General features: G+C 42.3%; 2 protein-coding genes across 2 annotated transcripts in view; both read left to right on the top strand.

The window, feature by feature from the left end:
* The window catches only part of LOC116994718 (HCLS1-binding protein 3-like), a 52,249-nt gene extending 40,589 nt beyond the window's left edge, over positions 1-11,660 (top strand). The window contains exons 5-7 of the mRNA XM_033056622.1: positions 173-324; positions 819-954; positions 9,941-11,660. Coding sequence (XP_032912513.1) covers positions 173-324; positions 819-954; positions 9,941-10,169 — 517 coding nt within the window. The 3' untranslated portion in view covers positions 10,170-11,660. The remainder of the gene's footprint in view (positions 1-172; positions 325-818; positions 955-9,940) is intronic.
* A 5,202-nt stretch (positions 11,661-16,862) lies between these two features.
* The window catches only part of LOC116993637 (apolipoprotein B-like), a 4,258-nt gene continuing 1,503 nt past the window's right edge, over positions 16,863-19,617 (top strand). The window contains 1 exon segment of the mRNA XM_033054469.1: positions 16,863-16,931. Coding sequence (XP_032910360.1) covers positions 16,863-16,931 — 69 coding nt within the window.

Below are 19,617 nucleotides of genomic sequence, written 5' to 3'. Positions count from 1 at the left end.
CCTCCAGCTCAGTATCCCATTCCTGCCAGCAATTAACAGATGCCTGTGTACCTTTGTCTAAACCTTTCCTAACCTCCCACTATCTATTTTCAGCTTGTGAGACTTTCTAGCCATTAAGTCTTGCTTGTTAAATGAAAAGTTGCAGCTAACTTTCTTTTCTATTATGTTTTAGAACTAAAAAAACAAAGAAGACACCTGCTCCTCCAGCCAAGGAAGAGAAGCCCAAATTAAACATTTTTGAAGAGGAGGTGGATCCAAATGAAGGACTCTTTGGCCCAGAAAAAGATTTCTCATCGATTGATCCCAGAAAAAAGATGAAAGAGAGTAAATCTATTCTATATTTGTATATACACAGATTGTTTTATCTAAAGCATATGTATAACTGAGCCTTTAAATTACAGTGATGCATAGTATACAGGCTAAATAATGACTTGGAAATGTTCAGGCAAATCTTCAGCTGAGCAGAATCATCTAGAAAGAACAAATGAAACCTGCAGCTCCCGTAGCTGTTCTCTGTAAACATTTGGAACTGGGATATTATGGTCTGTGTGAGCTGGCTGTCCCACAGTCACCCAGGCCACACTAACAAGAGTAATGTGACCTACTTTTGAATGCAAGGAAAAAGCAGATTTACCAAGTCCTTACAGTGCAGAATATCACTGTACTTAGTGGACTGGAAGTTTTTGGGGGAAAAAAAAAAAAAGAATTGTCTACATGATATTGCAACCCCACTAGCCAGATTTACTAGTTAGTGTTAGTGCAGGCATTGTATTAAATAGCATGATTGAACTACAGCAGCTTCTGATTCCCTTTTCTAGATCTGAAGTTATTTGAAGACCCAGACCTCGGTGGGGTGGTGAGAATGGGTGATTCACTGCTGCTGCCAGCTGCCTGTGAGCACAGCAAGTATGTGCTGAGCAGGGATCCTGAGGAGGACACTGAGGAACTGCTGAGGTACTCACCTCAAATCTCTATGTGGGATGAAGGTGGTCTGAGATGTTATTTAGATCTTGAAAGAGATTAATTTGGGGACAAAGCTTAAATACTCAGAATGCAAACTGTGAATCAATACTTGTATTGACAAGTAAACTGTAATGTGTGTCATGGAGCTTGGACATCAAACACATTAAAAAGAAAGTTATGAAGGCCCGTTGAGAAAGGTGGGGTGCAAGGAATTATTCTGTGACTCCAAAGGAAGAGCCTTGAAAGCCCAAGGTGTGCTATCTTGTTCTTGTTTTCCAACATGACACTTCTGCTTCCTGCAAACAATCCACAGGGAACCTGACTTCCATTGTGAAAAGTGGGGAACAAAGCCCAGAGATGAAGAGCAGTTCAGCTTCAGGGAGCTGAAATCAGGGGCTCTTGCCACAGGAGGAATGATTTTCACACTGATGGCTCACAGGCTTCCATGCATGCTTCCAGGAGGGATCCTGTGCATACCTCCACAGCAGTAAAGGACTCTTTAGCACCCTGCATTTAATTTTTAATCTAGTGGGAAGGAAGACTGGAGCTCAGAGTTGCAGGAGGGTATAATATATTGCTTCTCCCTTGATAGTGTAGCACTGGAACACATCAGCACATAATGTGTTTATCCCTGGCATCTCTCTCACAGGGCTGGTTTGCCTGCACTGATAATCCTCCAGGGATCAAGCAGGGAACCAGTGCTTGGAGAGACACAGGGAATCTGTGCTGCAGTAATGAGTCAAATTCATTCCTTCTGGGTCTCTGGCATCTGAGTGATGAAGCCAGCCTGCTTCCAGTGCTAATTTGTGTCAACCAGCTCCTGTTAGGATGTATGATTTCCACAGCAGGTTCTAAACCCAGGAGAGAGACTCTGTGTGTGGTTTCAAACCTCTCCTGAAGTAGGTAATTTTGCAGCTGTTGCTTTCAATGCATGGAAGAGTGCTGGCTATCTCAGCAGTAATACCTCACTTACTTTAAACAAAGGTAAAATTGGGCTGGTGCCATCTTGCATTACACCCTGACAGCCCACCTGATGTTTATAGAAGCTGATGGGGCAGGATATGACCTGATTTCATGCTGTGGTATACTGGGAGTAAACACATGTATGCTTGCAATATTTTCTTGTTTGCTAGTGATCTCAGCATACAGCACTTCATCCACAGTGTTCATATGACTACAGGAGAAGGGCCTGTTCCAGTGCAGTCCTTGCATTTTTATCCACTAGGGAGAACTCCATCTGTCATGTTAATGTCTTTTGGATTATATATGTTCAGAGAAAGGTCTCTGAAGTCTGCTCTGAGACCAATAGCCCATGCTTTCAGATCAGTTTGAGATCATCAGCAACAGCAGCACACCTAGATGGTTATGGGAACCCATGGGAAAATATTGAATTTCTTTTAAACTCCAGTACTTTTCATTTATTCCTGATTTGTCTCAGTGCTTCCAATAGTTGATAAGTCATCAAGATCCAGTTGGAAATGAATGCATGTAATGAAGCAGAAAATCATGCCAGTGGTCCAATAGGAAAGTTGTTATGGGAATCCAGAGGCAGCTCCTGGCTGTGCAAGATATAGGCAGATAGGTCAGGATCTGTTGACCTGTTCAGGTGCCTAACACCCTCTGATATTGCCCTGGTAAGCCCAGTTGATGGTGTTATCTGCACATCATAGAGGGCTGGTGAACTCAATGCAAGGCAGTTGAGGGTAAAGGAGAGGCAGCTGTGCAAGAGGGGAGGAGGAGTGGCAGTGCTGTTTTAACCTAATGCAACATTTCACCTCTATGCAAATTCACTGCAGTCACCTGAAATCCCATAGTGGAACTTTCTCCAGTGGTAGGGCAAAATGCACTTTGTTTTCTGTTCAGCTGGAAGCCTCAGTGGAACAATTCAGGTCTGATAAATATAGAGGTAGCATTTGAATGAAGCAACATTTGAATCCTCTCCCCTATTCCCTTCCCACCAAAGTGCTGTTGGATATTCTTGCAGGACAATACCACAGTCTTTTCCTGGCAGTGACCCTTTGTGGTGAGAAAATGTTCAACATTAGCTGCACTCTGCAATCTCCCTGGCATGAGAGCTTGAGCTTATTTTCAGGCCTAAGAATAAGTCTTGCCTTTGTCCTGTATGTGTTGACAATTACTCTCCTTTCCCAAAAGGTACTGAAGAAATCTCTCCACAGCCCTCAGATCAGAGTAGGAGCTGTGACAACCCATTCCTTTAGCAGGCTAGAGCTGGATATGCTACTAGAAATGGAAATGGAAACACCTTGGTCTCTTGGACATAGTCAGTTCTATCATACTGAAAGTTTACCTGGACACATTTTGTTAAGATCTAGGACTGTCCTGAGCTGTGATGCACCAGCAGGTCTGTGCTAGGTCCAGAAAGCTGGACATGTTCACTGCACTCCAGTGGAGTAGCTGAATAATGCAGATGTGGGAGTTCTTCACTGGTGCAGTGAATGTTCACATGTGTGTGGTAGATCTGAGAAGTGTCTGACTCACTGTGAATCATGGGCAGAGTTAGAAGAGAGCTGCCTAAGGCAGAGGAGGGCAAAACCTTCTTCCAAAGGGGATGAGAAGAAGATAATGTTCAGAGCAGAACACAGGAGCAGCCAGATCCTTTGAGATCTTTATGGTACCTGAGTGGTTGTAGCAGCAGTAGCACCACAGCAGTGTCAGCACAGCAGTGAATCCTCAGCAGTGGCTGTAACTCATGAGGCAGAGGCTGTTAAGGAGACAAATGAGTCTGCAAAATGTGCGTGGGCTGTGCTTGTCACAACATGAGGGAGAAGAGAATCTGATAAATGTTCTCATTGCAAACTGAAGACTCTGCTCTCTGTGGATACTTGCTCATATGAAATGAGAATTACTGTTTTAAATAGAATCACCAACTTTACATTAACAAGTGCTGAGCATTGAGAAGAACCAATTGCATTGTAAGTGCAATGGAAGATTTCATGGCCTTTATCCCATGGGACTCTACAAAACAGATCCCTGAAGAGGCCAAAGTTTGCTCTGCTGAAATCCAGGCTACTGAGTTTGCTGAGCACCCACTTCACACCCATGAGAGACTCAAACTCCACCATTTCATGGTCACTGCAGCCCAGCTGCCTTGCACCTCTCCTTGTTGGCTGCTTTGTCACTTGGAGAAGCAAATCAGCCTCAGTGCATTTGAGGGACCTCCTGCATTGCTACAGCCCTGCTGGCTGTCCTTCCAACACATAATGGGGTGGTTGAAGTCCTCCATGAGGGCCAAGGTTTGTGAATGTGAAGCTGCTCCTGTCTGTGGAGTACCTTATCTACTCCCTCTTCCTGGTTTGCTGGGCTGCAGCAGACCCCCACTGTAATGTCACCTGTCCCTGCCTTCCCTTTAATCCTGACCCCTGAGTTCTTGGATGGCTCCTCATCTGAGGCTCATGGCTGGGCTCTGTGCACTCCAACTGGTCACTGGCATAGAGGGTGACAGTCCCTCCTCTCGTCCCCTGCCTGTCCTTCCTGAAGAGCCTGTATCCTTCCATTCCAGCTCTCCAGTCCCAGGACCCATCCCACCTGTCTCCATGATGCCAGTGAGGTCATAGCCCTGCAGGCATGTCCTCTTGTACCTCATTAATCTCAATCATGCCTGCCTGGTGTGATGGATCAGGTTTTTGTGGAAATCCAGTGCTGGACTTGATCCTGTGAATGTTGCAGCAGTCTGTGTGCCCGCAGAATTACATAAATTATCACACGTCCTAGCCTGAAATAATTATCACAGCTGCCTGAGCAGCCTTTTAGGAGAGATTTAATTATCTTCACCTTTGATAATGAATAGGGAGCTGAGATGGAAGGAAGCAGCTGTCAGCACAACATTTGTCTTTTTCCAGTGCTGAAAAAAAGTGTCAGCAGCAGGATCCCAGTTCTACTGCCCTGTGATGGCAGATGTGGTGTGTTCCTTCTTAGGATTACACTGATAACCCTTTCAGGAGCATTTTACTTTCTAAGAATGAGGCTGTGAAAATGTACCCCCGACACTGTTCAGTCCACAGAGCTTCTTGAGCAGGTTTGTCAGCTTCAGGTTTGCCAAGGTTGGCCACACTTGAAGCAGAAAAAGTTTGTGTGTTCTCCTTTCAGCAGGCATTTGCATGCTGAATTCAGAGAGTAACACATCTTCAGCCAGGAGTTGTGTGGAGCAGGTCTCCAGCACTAATGCTTGCTGTCCTGAGAGTGTGAGAACAACACTATAGGTAGAAAAAAAGCTTTGAGAAACTCCAGAGGGTTTATATATAGATCCTTTGGGAAGAGGGTTATTTGAGCAATGTACAGGTGGAAGAGAAGGCTGCAATAACTGAGTCAGAAATTTGGTGACCACTCCAGGGCAGTTTCTGTTGCTTGCTATGACCAAACTGTGGGGAAAGGTCCTTGATTTGGCTGCAGTAGGTTATAGAAAAACAAATTCTTCTAGGATAGTTTCCAGGCATTTATTTTTTTTTCATTCCTGTGATGTATTGGGATGCTACTTACAAGCATTAGAAAAAACATAAAGTAAACTTAGCAACAAAACAAAAAGTTTTTTGCTAGACCAGAAACATTAATCCTTGCCCCACCCCTAGGAACATGCACAGGTTGTGTAGTGTAATGCACAGAGATGATGTGAAGTCTTACTGTAGCAAGAGATGCTTTTGCTGGGCTTGAGAACCACCAGATTTCAACCATCTCACCCCACGTTGTTTGCATTTTTGACAGACATCATCAGTTCAAGGGGCAAAAGCTGCCTGCTCTCCCCTGCCCCAGCTGTGCCTTTGGCTGGTGATTGAGGAACTTTCTGGAGAGCAGGAGAGAGAGGTTTGAACTTTTTCAGACTGGAAAAACTGGCTTTTTTCATTTCCTAACCAGCAGGCTGACTTCCTCAGAGGGCTTCTTGTGGGACTTACCTGCACTAACGAGCCTGTTCTCTGGCTCTTGGCCAGGCAGCCCCACCAGGCTGCATCCCTGCTGTTGGACTGCAGCTGCAGAGCAAGGGCACTGTGTGCAGCTGCCCCAGGGAATGGTCCCTGGCCCACACCAGCTTCGAGTTGTGCCGGAGAGTGTTTTGGAGGAGGGCTAATCTCTCCCAGATCAAAGCCATGCCAGTGGTTCTTGCAGCATTTAAACAATACAGACTGTCACTTTCCAGTGTCCAGACATATTTCCTGGTCCTGGTTAAAATACCACTTTGTATTTACCTGTAATGGATTGCAAGGCAAAGCTGAAGCAGGAGGAGAGAGATCTCCTTCACAGCCCCCAGTGCTTGGCATTCCTGGGGTTAACTCCAGCCTGTGTCTTTCCCTGGGCCTTGCTGGACATCCCACTGTCTCTCCTGACCATAGCAGACATGATGGGCAACAGATACTTTGAAGTCTTCTGCCTATTTTTGGGCACAAGTCTTTTCCCAAGTTGTAGATGTGGTATTACAGCACTCCCCAAGGCTTCACCAAGGTATCTCTCATACTTGGAATTAACACCAGACAAAATAAAGATAATAAGATAACAAAAGATCAAAGTCTGTTCTGCAAGAACTGCAGTTAGTTGCACAACTGAACTTCAAGCATGAGCCTTTGGGATACTTTAGCAAATTATGGGAGCCTTTGTCTCTTACTTTCATTACAAATTCTCCTCATTAAAGCATTCCCAGCAAGCAGAGGTCACTGTCCCCATCATGTTGTACATGCAGACAGTCATTCCTGTCCCAAAGATCTGGTCCAGAGAGAAGGGACAAAGTCTAGAGAAACAGCATCTTAAATGTTGATGTTCTTGTGGCAGCTGCATCTGTCTCCAAGTCAGAGCTCGTTTACTGTCTGGAAGTGCACATGACAGCAGTCATGAAGGGCTTTGTGACAGCCTTTCTTCAGTAAGGCTTTGATAGCTTTCTGTGTCAGAGAGAATTTCACCAATAGTCTCTCTGAATCAGCACAACAATATGGCAGGAATTTTAAACAATGTGGCACTGCTTTTCTTTTACAGAAAAAGAAAGAGACTAATTAAAGAATGATTAATTACATGGATTCTGTGCCTGATTGTCTATAAAAAGATGGTGTGGGAAGGTTCTTCCTTTAATCTTGTTTCAGAATAGCTGCTTGATTTTTTTCTTCTTCCTCCTGGCCTGGAGTTAAATATGGTGGTAGTTATGCACTGTAACAATTCATTTGCTTTCAAGAAATAGAAGTCCTTGTTGCTATCTCTGCCTGAGGCATTTTGCATTTTACCTCTTTAGTTTTGCAAAGACAGTTGTGTCTCACATGATCAAACAGCAGTGGATCAAACAGATTGTCTGGCACTGCAGTGCTGAAAAGCAGGTTTTGAGACAAAGACCACATATTATCTGCTGTGTTCTCTCTAAGAGACTTCTGTCTAACCAAGGTCTTGAAAAAATCCAGAACAGAAAAAGGAAATTACATCATCAGCTTCCAGACTTTCTTTGGCTTAAAAGCAGAACACCAAACCCCCACCCCCTAAAGACCCCCACAACCTAGTGGACTGGATCTTTTGGGGGTATTTTTTGGCTGTGCTGAATGGTTTTGTTGCTGTGATTAGCACAGAAACTGGAGTAGAGAATTTAGGAAGTTGTTAGTTCAGCTTCATACCAGGTTAGTGAGCTGCTGCCCTTTCTGGGTAGTGCACCTAGTTCAAAATACTGCTTCCTCTCTCTATGTATATTGTGTATTGTTCCTCTGCTTATTATGTTTTCTGTTATTTAAAACCAAAACTTTATGACATGGACACTGATTCATTCACTATTTGCTTATGCCAAGAAGGGAAGCTTCAGAAATACCAGCCCTAACAAGTTTTGTTTATTACACTGCAAAGGGAACAAGAACATGTCTTGGCAATGTGATCACAGGTGTGATACCTCTTGGATATCAGTTTGCAACAAACAGAAAGGTCTGAGCTTAAATGAAATTAATTTCTTTGTAGATGAGGAATTCAGAAATACCTTCAGTGTGTTTTGTAAGTTAAGTAGGATATGTCGCCCACAAAGAATCATGGAAAATAAAAGACATCAGAAATCTTATCTTAATTAAAGAGAATATAATCTCCAGAGTTACTTAGAGGATGCAATTTGAGGTGCTGCCTGCTGGAATACCATAAGTAGAGTTCAAGGTGCAGAACTCCAGGGCAGTGAATGGCTCTGTCCATCAGCTGATCTCTTCAGGTGCTCCCTAGTTTTAGATGTCAGTGTTCATGCTATTGGTTTTACAGCAGCCTTGGTTGAAAGTGATTCTTTTTAGTTTCCTTTGAGAGTCCCAAGATCTGTCTGATGTTAGGAATGGTTTTACCTTACAGTTCTGACTTCAGGCTAATTCTTATTGACTTCATGGCTGGTTCATGGTGGGTGTAGTTTGTCTCAGTTGGGCTGTACAGTTGTAAGTTCCTCATGGGTTTTAATGAGGGTGAACACAAAAAGAAACCCTTGAAATCATGCAGCTTATCTTAGTAATAGTGGGAACCTTAGCTTGAGGGGGCTGTAACTCTTGAAATACCTATGGTTTTAACATTCAGACTATATTCACTGAAGATGGAGGAATAAAGTGTCTCAGAGCTGTTGGTCCTTATCAGTTGTTTCCCAAATTATGAAAAAGCTCGGGTTTACTTTTAACCACGTGAAGAAAGCCCCAGCAGTTGCACTGCTGTGTGGTAGAGCATTTGCAGTACCTGTCCTAAGGCATCTGGTGAACAGAGAGAGAAAGGGAGGAATCACTGTCACATTTAGGAAACAGAAATTATCCCAGAGGTTTCACAGGGGTCTGGGTAACCTCCCAAGATGCCTCATTGCCTGGCAGTGAGGAAGTTATAAACTTAGGAAAAGGTTTTTCATCCAGAGGGTGTTTGGGCACTGGAACAGCTCCCCAGGGCAGTGCTCACAGCACCAGCTTGACTGCGCTCAAGGAGGTTTGGACAATTCTCTCAGGCACATGGTGTGACCCTTGGGGTGTCCTGTGCAGGTCCAGGAGTTGGACTTGATGATCCTGATGTGTCCCTTCCAGCTCAGGATATTTAATGATCCCATGATTTTAACTACAAAAGGCAGATGAGAGGAAGAACCAAAAAATACGTGCCATGAAATGATTTATTCATGCTCCAGGGACTGCCTACCTACAGATAATGGAGAAGAAAATAAAAAGGCATCTTCCTTGGACTCCAGTACCATATCCTGTTCCAGTTAGTGGAGCCACTGAAGAGCATTCTTCCTCTTCTTTATTCCATATTTTGACTTTCCAAAGCACACAGTTCCTGGAGTCACAAGATAATCTGTGATAAGGGTTCTCTTAAAATCTTTTAACAGCTCATGTGGGAACAGAGTTGGGCATGCACAGCCTGATGCATATCTGATAGGGTCAAACAGTGCAGGTACAAAATACTCTGAACTGTTTGAGATGTTCTGGGTTATTTCAGTAGGAAACAGAAGTAAATTATCACCAAAAAGAGTTGTTGCATATGGTCACATATTGCAAAAGTTCATCAGTGTCCCAGAACCAAATATGAACACAGAATTTTTAAATCCATTAAATCCATTTAAATGCAACTGTAACCAACAGTTTCTCATGATTGAGCATGGGGATGCTCAATCTGAATTTTGGGTGATGGGGATGAAAAGGAAACAGAGTTGAATGTGGATAATTTTACTTTCTCATGAAAATTTATGGGGAAGCAAAGTATTCTGTCACAAATCAAAAACATTTGTTTTCCAAACTAAAATAAGGTATGGTGGTTTTAGTAATTGCAAATTGTCTTTAATTTACACATTGGAAAACATGCTGTAAAATTCTATAAGCTAACTTGTGTGAATTGAAGGGCCATATCATAAAAAAGATGGTTCTTGTGGGAATTTCTATGGAGAGAGAAATTTATCAGAGTAGATCCTTTCTTGCAGAAAGTTTTGTTTTGAAAGATTGCATTTTCTTAAAAAAACAAAAAGAAATTCAGAAATTCCCATGGTGTTACTGATGTTTTCTTTTCATTCCAGAGTTGAAGATGATTTTGAGAAACTCTTAGAGGTTACCTCCAAACCAAAACCTAAGGTCCCACCAAAACCACCTCTGCCTCAGAAGCCAGCAGTTGCCCCCAGGAGCACTAACTCACCTTCACTGGCAAAGCTAAAGGAAAACAGAATTCAGACAATGAATGAAGTGGACATTCTCCAGTATATCCAGGAAAATGAATCTGTCAACAACCAGGATACCAGTCTTTTTTGAACATAGCTATTTTTAAAATGTGATGATGCCTTCTTGGCCCCACCTCCCAGTGAGCTCAAGTGACAGCAGCAAGAATTGACCAGGTGTTTCTACTGTCACAGTGCTCGTTTGTGTACCAGGATCCAGAGAGCAAGTCTGAGCAGCAGAACCTCCCTGTGAGCTTTTGAAAACAGTGCAGCTGTGATCTAATGTTGCCTTAGATTTTCAGGGTTTTACAGGGAATGTGGACAAGGATGTAGCACTACAGATTGTCTACTGCTATTTTAGTATCAGCATAGTCCAGTTTTGGCCAGTTGACTGAAAATGGTGAGGATGTTATACACATGGCAACTGTGAATAATGTCCAGCAAATGGTCTGAGGCATGATAGGGTGCTGTTCCTGTCATTTTTAGAAAGTGTTTTTCAGTTCAATGGAAAGGCCATTTTCCTTTTATCCAGTGCATTTTGTAGCAGCCTTTTCCTCCCTGACTGGTATTTTGGTAATTTTTAATAGGAACTGCTAAATATAGTTCCTCTGTCTTTCCATGGAACATTGAAATTCCAGCTAAGCCTGACAATCTGCTGCCTTAATTGCTGCACAAATGCCAAACTGTGAGAGAACTTTAGGCCTGCAAAGACCACACTATGCATCTCTGATTCCTGGGAAGAGCAGCAGATGACTGAGGGTGACTAAGAACACTCTCCAGACATAGATGGAGGTTGCAGTGCCTAGGAGGTTTGGATGCTGATTCACAAGGGCTAATTTTTTCAAGCCAAGTCTTCCTGGACTTCCACTGTAGTTAGTGGAGAGAGAAAGAGGTTTCTCCAGGAAATGTCATTCAGTGCAGGTATGTTAATGGAGGAAATCTAAATTGCTCCCTGAAGTCACTCCTTCTCTCCTATTTCTTCACTTCTCCCAGAATTTTTAAGAACCAGCCATGGTGATCAATTCCACTAAGCTAAAATGAGTTTGTGTTATAAGATGATGGTCTGTTCTTTACCATGTGATGGTTAAAACAAGGAAAGACAAATTTGGCATTATCTAGAGGAAAAACATAGGAAGAAAATATACTGAAGAAATTTTAATATTCAGGAAAACAAGAACATTGTAGAATAGGTATCCAAAACTTTCCCTCTTCTTGCCAGACTCAGGCACTCTGGTTGAAGAGACCAAATTAATACCTAATGTGGGTTGACATCTGCTGTCATGCAGAGATTCCTGAACTCATTCCATGTGTGGTCTAGGTGGAGATGAAGACAAGCTCCCCAGAGGGAAAATTTTAATATATTTAAGCCATATCATCATCCCAGTATTTCCTTTTCTAATATAGACCAGAATAAATAGAAAGTATTATATATTTTTAATAATGAAATTATTTCTATTAGCATTTCCTTTTTAACTCAGTGGGGAATATTATAAAGATATTTTGCTTTGATGGGACAGATAAAATATAACCATTGATTCTCCTCTGTGTATGGTATGTTTTACTGTAATAAAGCATTTTGCTAACCCCCAGATGTTACTGTTGTTGCTGTTGTTCTCTAGGTTGTACAGTAGCAGCAAAGAATCAATTCTGTTCAGCTCAGGAGGAGTGCTGTGTGGTGTTAAAGTGTAAACAACTGTGAAACCAAAAATGTGGCTGTGCTCATATTTCCTTTGAGAGCAGCTAAAGGCAGAACCAAGGGTACTACTTGGTCCTGTCAGTCCCCCAGTGACCTGGTGCAATTAGGAATAAAAAAGGTGAATAAAAGCAGGGAAGTGAAAACAAATGCCTTGCCCAAGAACAGGCAGTGAATAACGGGCAGGAAAAATTAATTGAGGGTGATGCCTGAAGTAGCAGCCTTCCTGTTGCAATCCCTGCTGTTGTGAACAGCCCCTATATTTAATTAAGGGCTCAGGGAGCATCATCTCCATTTCACTCAGCACTGTTTGGGGACACTGCTTGCATTTCTGTATTTTTGGACCACAGCCCACCACATAGCTTGAACGCTGCTAAAACTTCCAAACTGCAGCCATGGATATAATGATCAGTAGAGTGAGTGTAGTCCTTCACCCTCACTGAATGGTCAAGGAATATTATGCCCCCCAGTTTTCCCTAAAATTGTCAATTAATTACCTAAGCACAGGGAAGGAAGAGCTTTTAATTGTTTCCTGTGCTAGATTTTTAAGATAGTTTTGAGGTCAGTATTTTACTTCAGAAAAAAAATCTAGCATTCCTGTCAAGAAACAGGCTCCTTCATAAACCCTGGTGTTATGCTTTTGTTTTACAATGCAAATGTCTAGCTGCAGTCATATTTTTGGGCACTAAGAGGTGAGTTACAGTCATTGAATACATTATATATAATGAATCATTATTGTACAAGAGAAGAATGTCAGACAAAGGTAGCCCAGAAAAATTGAACATACTATTAGAAATGACATAGGGAAACTATACAACATAGTTTGCATCCTGCCAGAAGAGAACTTTGGTTTTTTTCTTTCTTTCATATTTCACTTTTAGTAGCAGCTATTTGATTAGCCTGCTCTTGACAACTCTTGAAATTCAATTATGGACTCTAATGTAGTTCTTGGCTGACAGTCATCACCTTCCAACATCAGTAACAGAGTTCATCAAAAGATCTGACAAGAAGGAGTTACATTTAAATCTCTAAAAAAGATGGGGAGGTTAGTTAAAACTCACAATAGGTATCTCTATTGCCTTATAAGCAGCTTCTTGTTTTGCATAACATTCTGCTTGCTCTGTGGTAACAGCATTAATTGACAAATAACACTGTATACTTCATTATTTGGGTCACAGCTAAACAAATTATTTCACCTAGCTGAGTGTTTCACAGATGACTTGTGGGTCATCTGCTCAGGTCTGTTCAGTAGGTGAATTTTTAGGAAAGCTAATTCCCATGTAGCACTTAAGGCCTAGTTCTGTCAGTGATGATTTGGGTTGAGTTGTAAAACAATATATTAATTGAAACTGATATTTCTGCTAATTTTTGCCCAGATGTTAGCTTCTGCAAAGAAGCTGGCTACAGCAGAATACACAAATCAACCTCTGATTTAAGGTCATGAAAATCCAGCATGCTTATCGGCCACTAAGGCATTACCTACTGTAAACAATCAATCCCTGAGGGTTTTAGATTTAATACTGAGTACCAGAAAGCACTGATGTTTCACTTAGAAATGTTACTGCCACAAATTCACCAAGGATTCTTGAGTCTTTGTGTGGGTGTGCATCAACCACACTTCATATAAATTGAAGTGATCACACATTTGTGACAGTTTAAACATCTGTGGGTCAAGAAGACAGAAGGCTTTTACTGTTTTATCTATATTTATCTATACTCTTATATCTATATTCTTACTTTTCATCTCAACATCAACAACTGGAGTAAATTAGTCACTCGCTTTCTCTATTGTGCCCATTTCTTCATCTTTAAACTCTCCTGATAGAATTTTTGTTAGCCCTCACCATATCACTGATCTTCCTTTAAAGCCCCCTGCATGTTGTTATTTCATGTCATTTATTGAACCTAATGAAGAATTCAAGTGATGGGAAAATCTTGTGCACTGCTTCAAGTGAAGATACTAGCACTGGAAGGTGATAAATTAAATTAATTGTCAAATTAAGTGCTGCTGTGAGAGTTCAGAAGTCAATAAAGCTGCTTAAAGGATTGATTAGTTCTAGATATTTAGGGACTAAGTTTTACTCATACCAAGGTGTTATGGATGCCTAAAATTTATATGGGGTCAAGGAGACACTGGTTAGATTTGTGGAAGAGAAATCAATTGATGGTTATGTCACTCAGAGCTTGGAAAGTCCTTGAGCTACAGGTTACTGGAAACAAGGAGAATACTCAACAGCCAAATATTGTCATATTTCCCCAGAGTGACTTTCTTTTGGCTGTTGAAAGGGATACTGTTCTGGGCCAACCCAAAACTCCCATGGGATGAGTCACTCAGGGAGGATTTGGTGACACAGAGAACAGAATACACTCAGTGCTTTTATCACCCTGCTTCCCAGCACCCTCCTTAAGATGCCCCACTGGCCTTACAACAACAAAGCAGGTTTTCCTGTTTACTCAGGAGAAAGTCCTGCAGTCAGTGGAAATTTTGATTTGCAATATATACTTTTTCAAAAGCTGCTTTTGACATTTAGTGAGCAGTAAAAGTCCAAAGGGTATCAGAGGAAGATTTCAATGATTCTTGAATGCTCTTCCAGATCCTCTGCTCTAGTGAGGGTGCCCCATCTGGAATACAACACACAGTTCTGGTGCCCCTGATATAAGTCCAGAGGATGCTGTGAAGTTGGTGAGGGGACAGGAGCACCTCCTGTGTGAGGACAGGCTGAGGGAGTTGGGGCTGTTCAGCCCAGAGAATAGAGGGTTGTGTTGAGGCCTCATAGCAACCTTCCAATGGGGCTACAGGGAAGATGGAGAGGGAATCTTCTTCAGGAACTGAAGAGGCTTCAATCTAGGGACAGGGTTAGATTAGATATTAGGAAGATATTATTTACTGTAGTGGTGCTCAGACACTGGAACAAGTTCCCCAGAGAAGCTGTGGAAGTGTTCAAGTGTAGAACCCTGGAAGTGTTCCAGACCAAGCTGGATGGAGCTCTGAGCAACCTGGTCTAGTGGAATGTGTCCCTGCCCATGGCAGGGGTTGGAACTGGATGATCTTTAAGGTCCCTTCCACCCAAATGTTCTATGATTCAGTGATGCCACCCTGGATGGGAAGGTTAGTATATACTAGTGTGCTTAGGATGTCAGATACAGGAGATTTGCCAGTGTAACCTGGCAATAAATGGGCATCATCACACCACCCTCACATTGCAGGGGAATACTCCCTAACCAGAACATCTGATGTTATATTATGATCTTTTTCAGTGAGGTGCTCAGGAGCCTCAGAGTCTGAAGTCATCAGCAAACAAAAAGACCTCACAGCTCACTGGCCCCTGCTGCATTAACAGCTACCATGGTTTCTTACCCTTGGATATATTGTTTTATTGTCAAATACCAAGGAATCACAGTATTAAACTGGAGGTGTGGAGCTGTTAAAGACATAGGGAAGCACTATGGTTAGTGTGGCATCTTCCTGTGGTCCTTCAGTCACCCAAAAATCCTAACAATGTATGAAAACCTATCATTTTGTTGGGCTTTGGTAAAAGAAATGCAAACCAGTCTCTCCTTGAGCTCATTAAATACTCTCAGAATGCAACTTGGCTATTTTCTACCAAAGGCAATGTTTCTGTACCACTGATACCATCAAAAGGTTGCTTCCTGTGACTGCTGTGAGGGTCATGCTCTCAATCTCAGCTGTCAAAACCTCGTGCAGATCAGTGGGAGCCTGGATGGGCTGGTGCTGGAGAGAGGAGGTAAAGGAATAGGATGTGACACCACTGACAAGCCTGATGTGCCTGGATGGCACCACTGAGAAACAGGAGAGACAGGGGAGAATGAAAGAAGGCATCTGCCTGATTCATACACACAGCTTCAGAGCCGTTCAATTCCCCTGAAATATCACAGCTGTAGGGCTGGAATCAGCAACTAATTTAGTGATTCTGTGCTGAGAGAAGCTCCATGGTTTTTGAAATGAACATAAAACAAAATTATAAAATTCCTGGGGTATTTACTGAGCACTTTTCTTCTCTGCTAATTGACCTGCTTTTTTAGTCCACACAGAGATTTTGTCTAATGATCACAAACTTCTCAGGTTATTTTTTGGCAATAATGATTTAATGATACTGATTGTCCTCCAGAAGAGCTTAATTAAACATTCCATTTGGTAATGTTTGGCTATGTTAACAAGTTCTGACTGTGAAAAAAACCAATAATTATTTACATTGAATGCTGAGAATCAAAACTACCTAGTGCTCTCAACCTTTCATAGGTTACTTATTTAATCTTGTTTACAGTCTCCAAAAGGAATATTTTATGTCCAGAACTACATTCTAATTATAGCTGCAATGCCTACCTTAAAAAACAAACAAACCAAAAAACAACAAAGAAAACTAATTTACATGGAATTGTGTGGAAAATTCCTCTTGTTAATGAGGAATGATAAAAGAAATTTGAGACTGTCTTCATCAGTGGTTTAGTTTAGCTCAAGGGAGCATTTTCATAGCACATCTGGTTGGCTGACCTAACCATACCCTGGTTCCCAGCACAGAGCTGTGGTGGCAGCAATCAGACACTTGGGTCCAGAGGAGCCTCCAGAAGTAGAAGTGACCTCCCCCAGGTGTGTGCAGTGGGGATTCACCACCAGCTGTTTCACTCTGCACTTGCTGGTGCCATCAGCTCATGTTTGCTGGTAAAGTGAGCCCCAAATCCACCTCTGCAGAAAGGGATTGTACTGAGGGGGCAAAAGCAGGAAGGGGCAAAATCATAGGGAAGTTCAGGTGCTGCATGGTCTGCAGGTGCTGGAGTGGTTTCACAATACCCAGGCAGGTCCCTTTCTGTAACAGCTTTGCTCTGTTCATCTGTCTGCTGTCCAGACTGTTTGGGAGTTTTGCATTAAGCAAACATTGGCTCAGCGAAAGGAAAAAATTGTATTGTGTGGGGATGTCAGGAGAAAACAAACTCCCACATCTGCTGCTCTCAAGTAGATATCCTACTTGTTATAAAATCCCTGTTTCTTCTTCTAGGAATCCTGTTTCTTCCCATTTTCAGCTGGGATGATAATGCATGAGTTTGGCATTGCCTTGATTCTTGTTTGCTGGAGAAATGGAAAATGGAGGATCAACAGTCCCTGTGTCTCAGGAAGGCAAAAGGCCTGACTGGCTGCCCTCCTGGGTGAGTAGGCAGTGCACCTGGGAAAAAGTCAGAAGAAATAAAAATTTCCCTAAGCAACAAGACAGGAGATTCAGTCCCAGGCCTGGCTTACAAACTGGTCACTGGGGGTCACTGTGAGATGCTGTTGCTTTCTCCTGTTTCCAAGCTGGCACCACACAGCTGCATGGGGTGGCAGGGGCTGGTGTGCTCTGCCCAGAGGAGAGTTTTCAGCTAATGCTGACAAGCAAAGGCTGTTCTGAATGGTGCTGCATTTCCTGATGTACCAGCTCCAGTTTTCCTGTATTTGTGTGCGTGACAGTGGGTTTTGTGGAGTAGCCATGAGCTGACCCGTTTCCATTTAATGCAGTAATTAGCAGATAGACTGCCTTCCCCTTTGAGGTGCTGACCTGCAGTGGCTCCTCCCCTAAATTACTGCAGGTGACATCTGTAATCTCTTCATTTACCAGATTTTTTTTTAAATTTTTATTACTATTTCTTATTTTTTCCTTTTTTTCTTCTTCTTTTTTCCACTTGTCTGGCAGATTTTCCAGCTTTGTAAAAGAAAATCATGGAGTTTCTTTTGTTCAGCCAGAGGATAAGAGAAGAAAGAAAAAATTTGGGAGTTTAGTAGAAAAAAGAAAAGTTTCCCTGGAGCCATGTTTGGATAACAAATTCCATGTAATTCTACCAGAGTTGCACAGGGCAGCATTAGAATCCAGGGAGAGATGCCAGGAGGTGGCAGGTACCACTGCTGTGTGCTGTCTCACCTTGCTGGGAACACTGTGCTGCTTGGCAGTGACACCTCAAAAGGTGCTGGGCAAGGGTGACAGCACCATGTCCCTGCCCTGGGCTTGGAGTATTCACCCCTGTGACTGTCAGAGACCTGCTGCCCCTTTTCCTTTCCCTGTGGCTATTTTAATAACAGCCCCTTCACGAAAACAACTCAGTTGTTTTCGCCACTTGAGTAGAGACTGGGATTTAAGATTTTGGAGTCATTTATAGACCCTGTGTTCCTCTGTCTGACAATCTGTATGTATATAGTACATATGAGAACATGGAAAAATCAGAGAGGCTCATTAACCTTCCCACAGTTAAAGAGGGACTGTGCAGCAGAGCCAGCAAAAGATTTGTCTGGTTTCATATCTTGGCATGAACCTCAAGGCTAAACTAAAAATATAAACCAAACAATCCTGTGGGTAAAGGGATTTTCTGATTTGTTTTCACATTTCTGTGATGTGCATAAGGGTGACCTGAAATATTCACCCTCTGAAAAAAAAATTAGCCTGCCTTTTCTCTGTTTTGTTAGAAATTCAGGAATATGCTTTGTCTGCTGGACAGACAGTGAACTGGTCACGTTGTGACAGATGAAAGGAGGGAACACTATCTATTTTAATTACTTTTCCAGTTTATTTTCTATTTCAATTTAAAATATTTAACAAAATTTGTGAGAAAAACAATGTTTGTTAGGAATGCTAATGAATTTTCCCGACACTAAGGGTGTGAGAATCTTGGTTTCCTCCTATTTTTTCCCAATAAAATATAAGAAGGAAATGACTGACCTTTAAAAATGAAAGAGGAAAAGCTTAAGTGTTTTCTTTATTATGTCAGAAAAAGAGGTCCAAACTCTAAATTCCTTTTAAAATCACCTTTCTCTCCCCCATCAGTCTCAAGACCCTGAACCAGTCACTGTTCAATCACTACAGCCTGCTCAGAATCAGGACAAATAAAACTTTTGCTGGGTTGGTGTCAGAACACCATAAGACAAAACTTTCTAGAGAAAACTTATTTTTGAACTCAGTCAGCTTGTGAGGGCAAAACCCAGAGCTGCCTTGAGAGGCACAGACACTGGAAAGCTGCCTGTGTGGCTTTCCCCAGGATGGAGCACTAGACTTTGTGGTTTTATATACAGATAGGTACTGGGTACAGATATGGGACAGGTCCCTTTTTCTTCAGGTGGTTTTACAGTGTTGTTGGAACCCAGAAACCTGGGAGTTTTAAACTTTCTGTGCTTTCTGACACTGACCCCCAGGAGAACACGGACTTGAGGCCTTGGAGAAGGCTTCCAAATTTGAGTGATGGAGTTGGAGTCATGGGTGGGCAGCTAGAATAGAGGTGTGTGGTGAATGGTTTTGAATTTGGGATTTTTAGAATATATATTAATAATAAATTTTTAGAATATAGTAACAGGTATGGGACAAGATGGAGGGTTTTGTGTGTTGTCTCTTTCTGTCTTCTTCCTTCTTCACGATTTCAGGTAGCAGTTTTTGGTTGGACAGTTACTGCTGCACTGGAGGTAACTGGAGTTTGGTTATTGGGTCAAAAATATAAATAATATAGGTGTTAGCTCGTTGTTGGACTGTTTAGCTGTAAAAGACCTTGTAACTAGCTAGAGTCAGCTCCATTAGCTGGTAGCTAGAAGTGTTGCAGAACTCTCTATGCTTTAGATAAGATTTAATAAAGAACCAAGTCCGAACATGAGAAAATTTGCCTCCTTCGTGTGTTTAATCCTGGAGGAAGACAGAAGAAAATGAAGACAAGCACTAATTAGGTGGTGCAGGTAATCCATTAACAGTGTCCCAGAGGTGGGCAGCCCTTTGAGCAGAGCATGGGAAGGGGCAGCACGCATTCCCATGCATTCCCATGCATTCCCATGCATTCCCACACATTTCATTCCCATGGCATCAGCGCTGTCCTGTCGCAGCAGTGA

This window comes from Catharus ustulatus, chromosome 3 (genome assembly GCF_009819885.2).
Source record: "Catharus ustulatus isolate bCatUst1 chromosome 3, bCatUst1.pri.v2, whole genome shotgun sequence".
In the NCBI taxonomy this organism is placed as follows: domain Eukaryota; kingdom Metazoa; phylum Chordata; class Aves; order Passeriformes; family Turdidae; genus Catharus; species Catharus ustulatus.
Note: the sequence above shows the minus strand (reverse complement) of the source record. Positions and strands in the feature narration are given on the sequence as shown.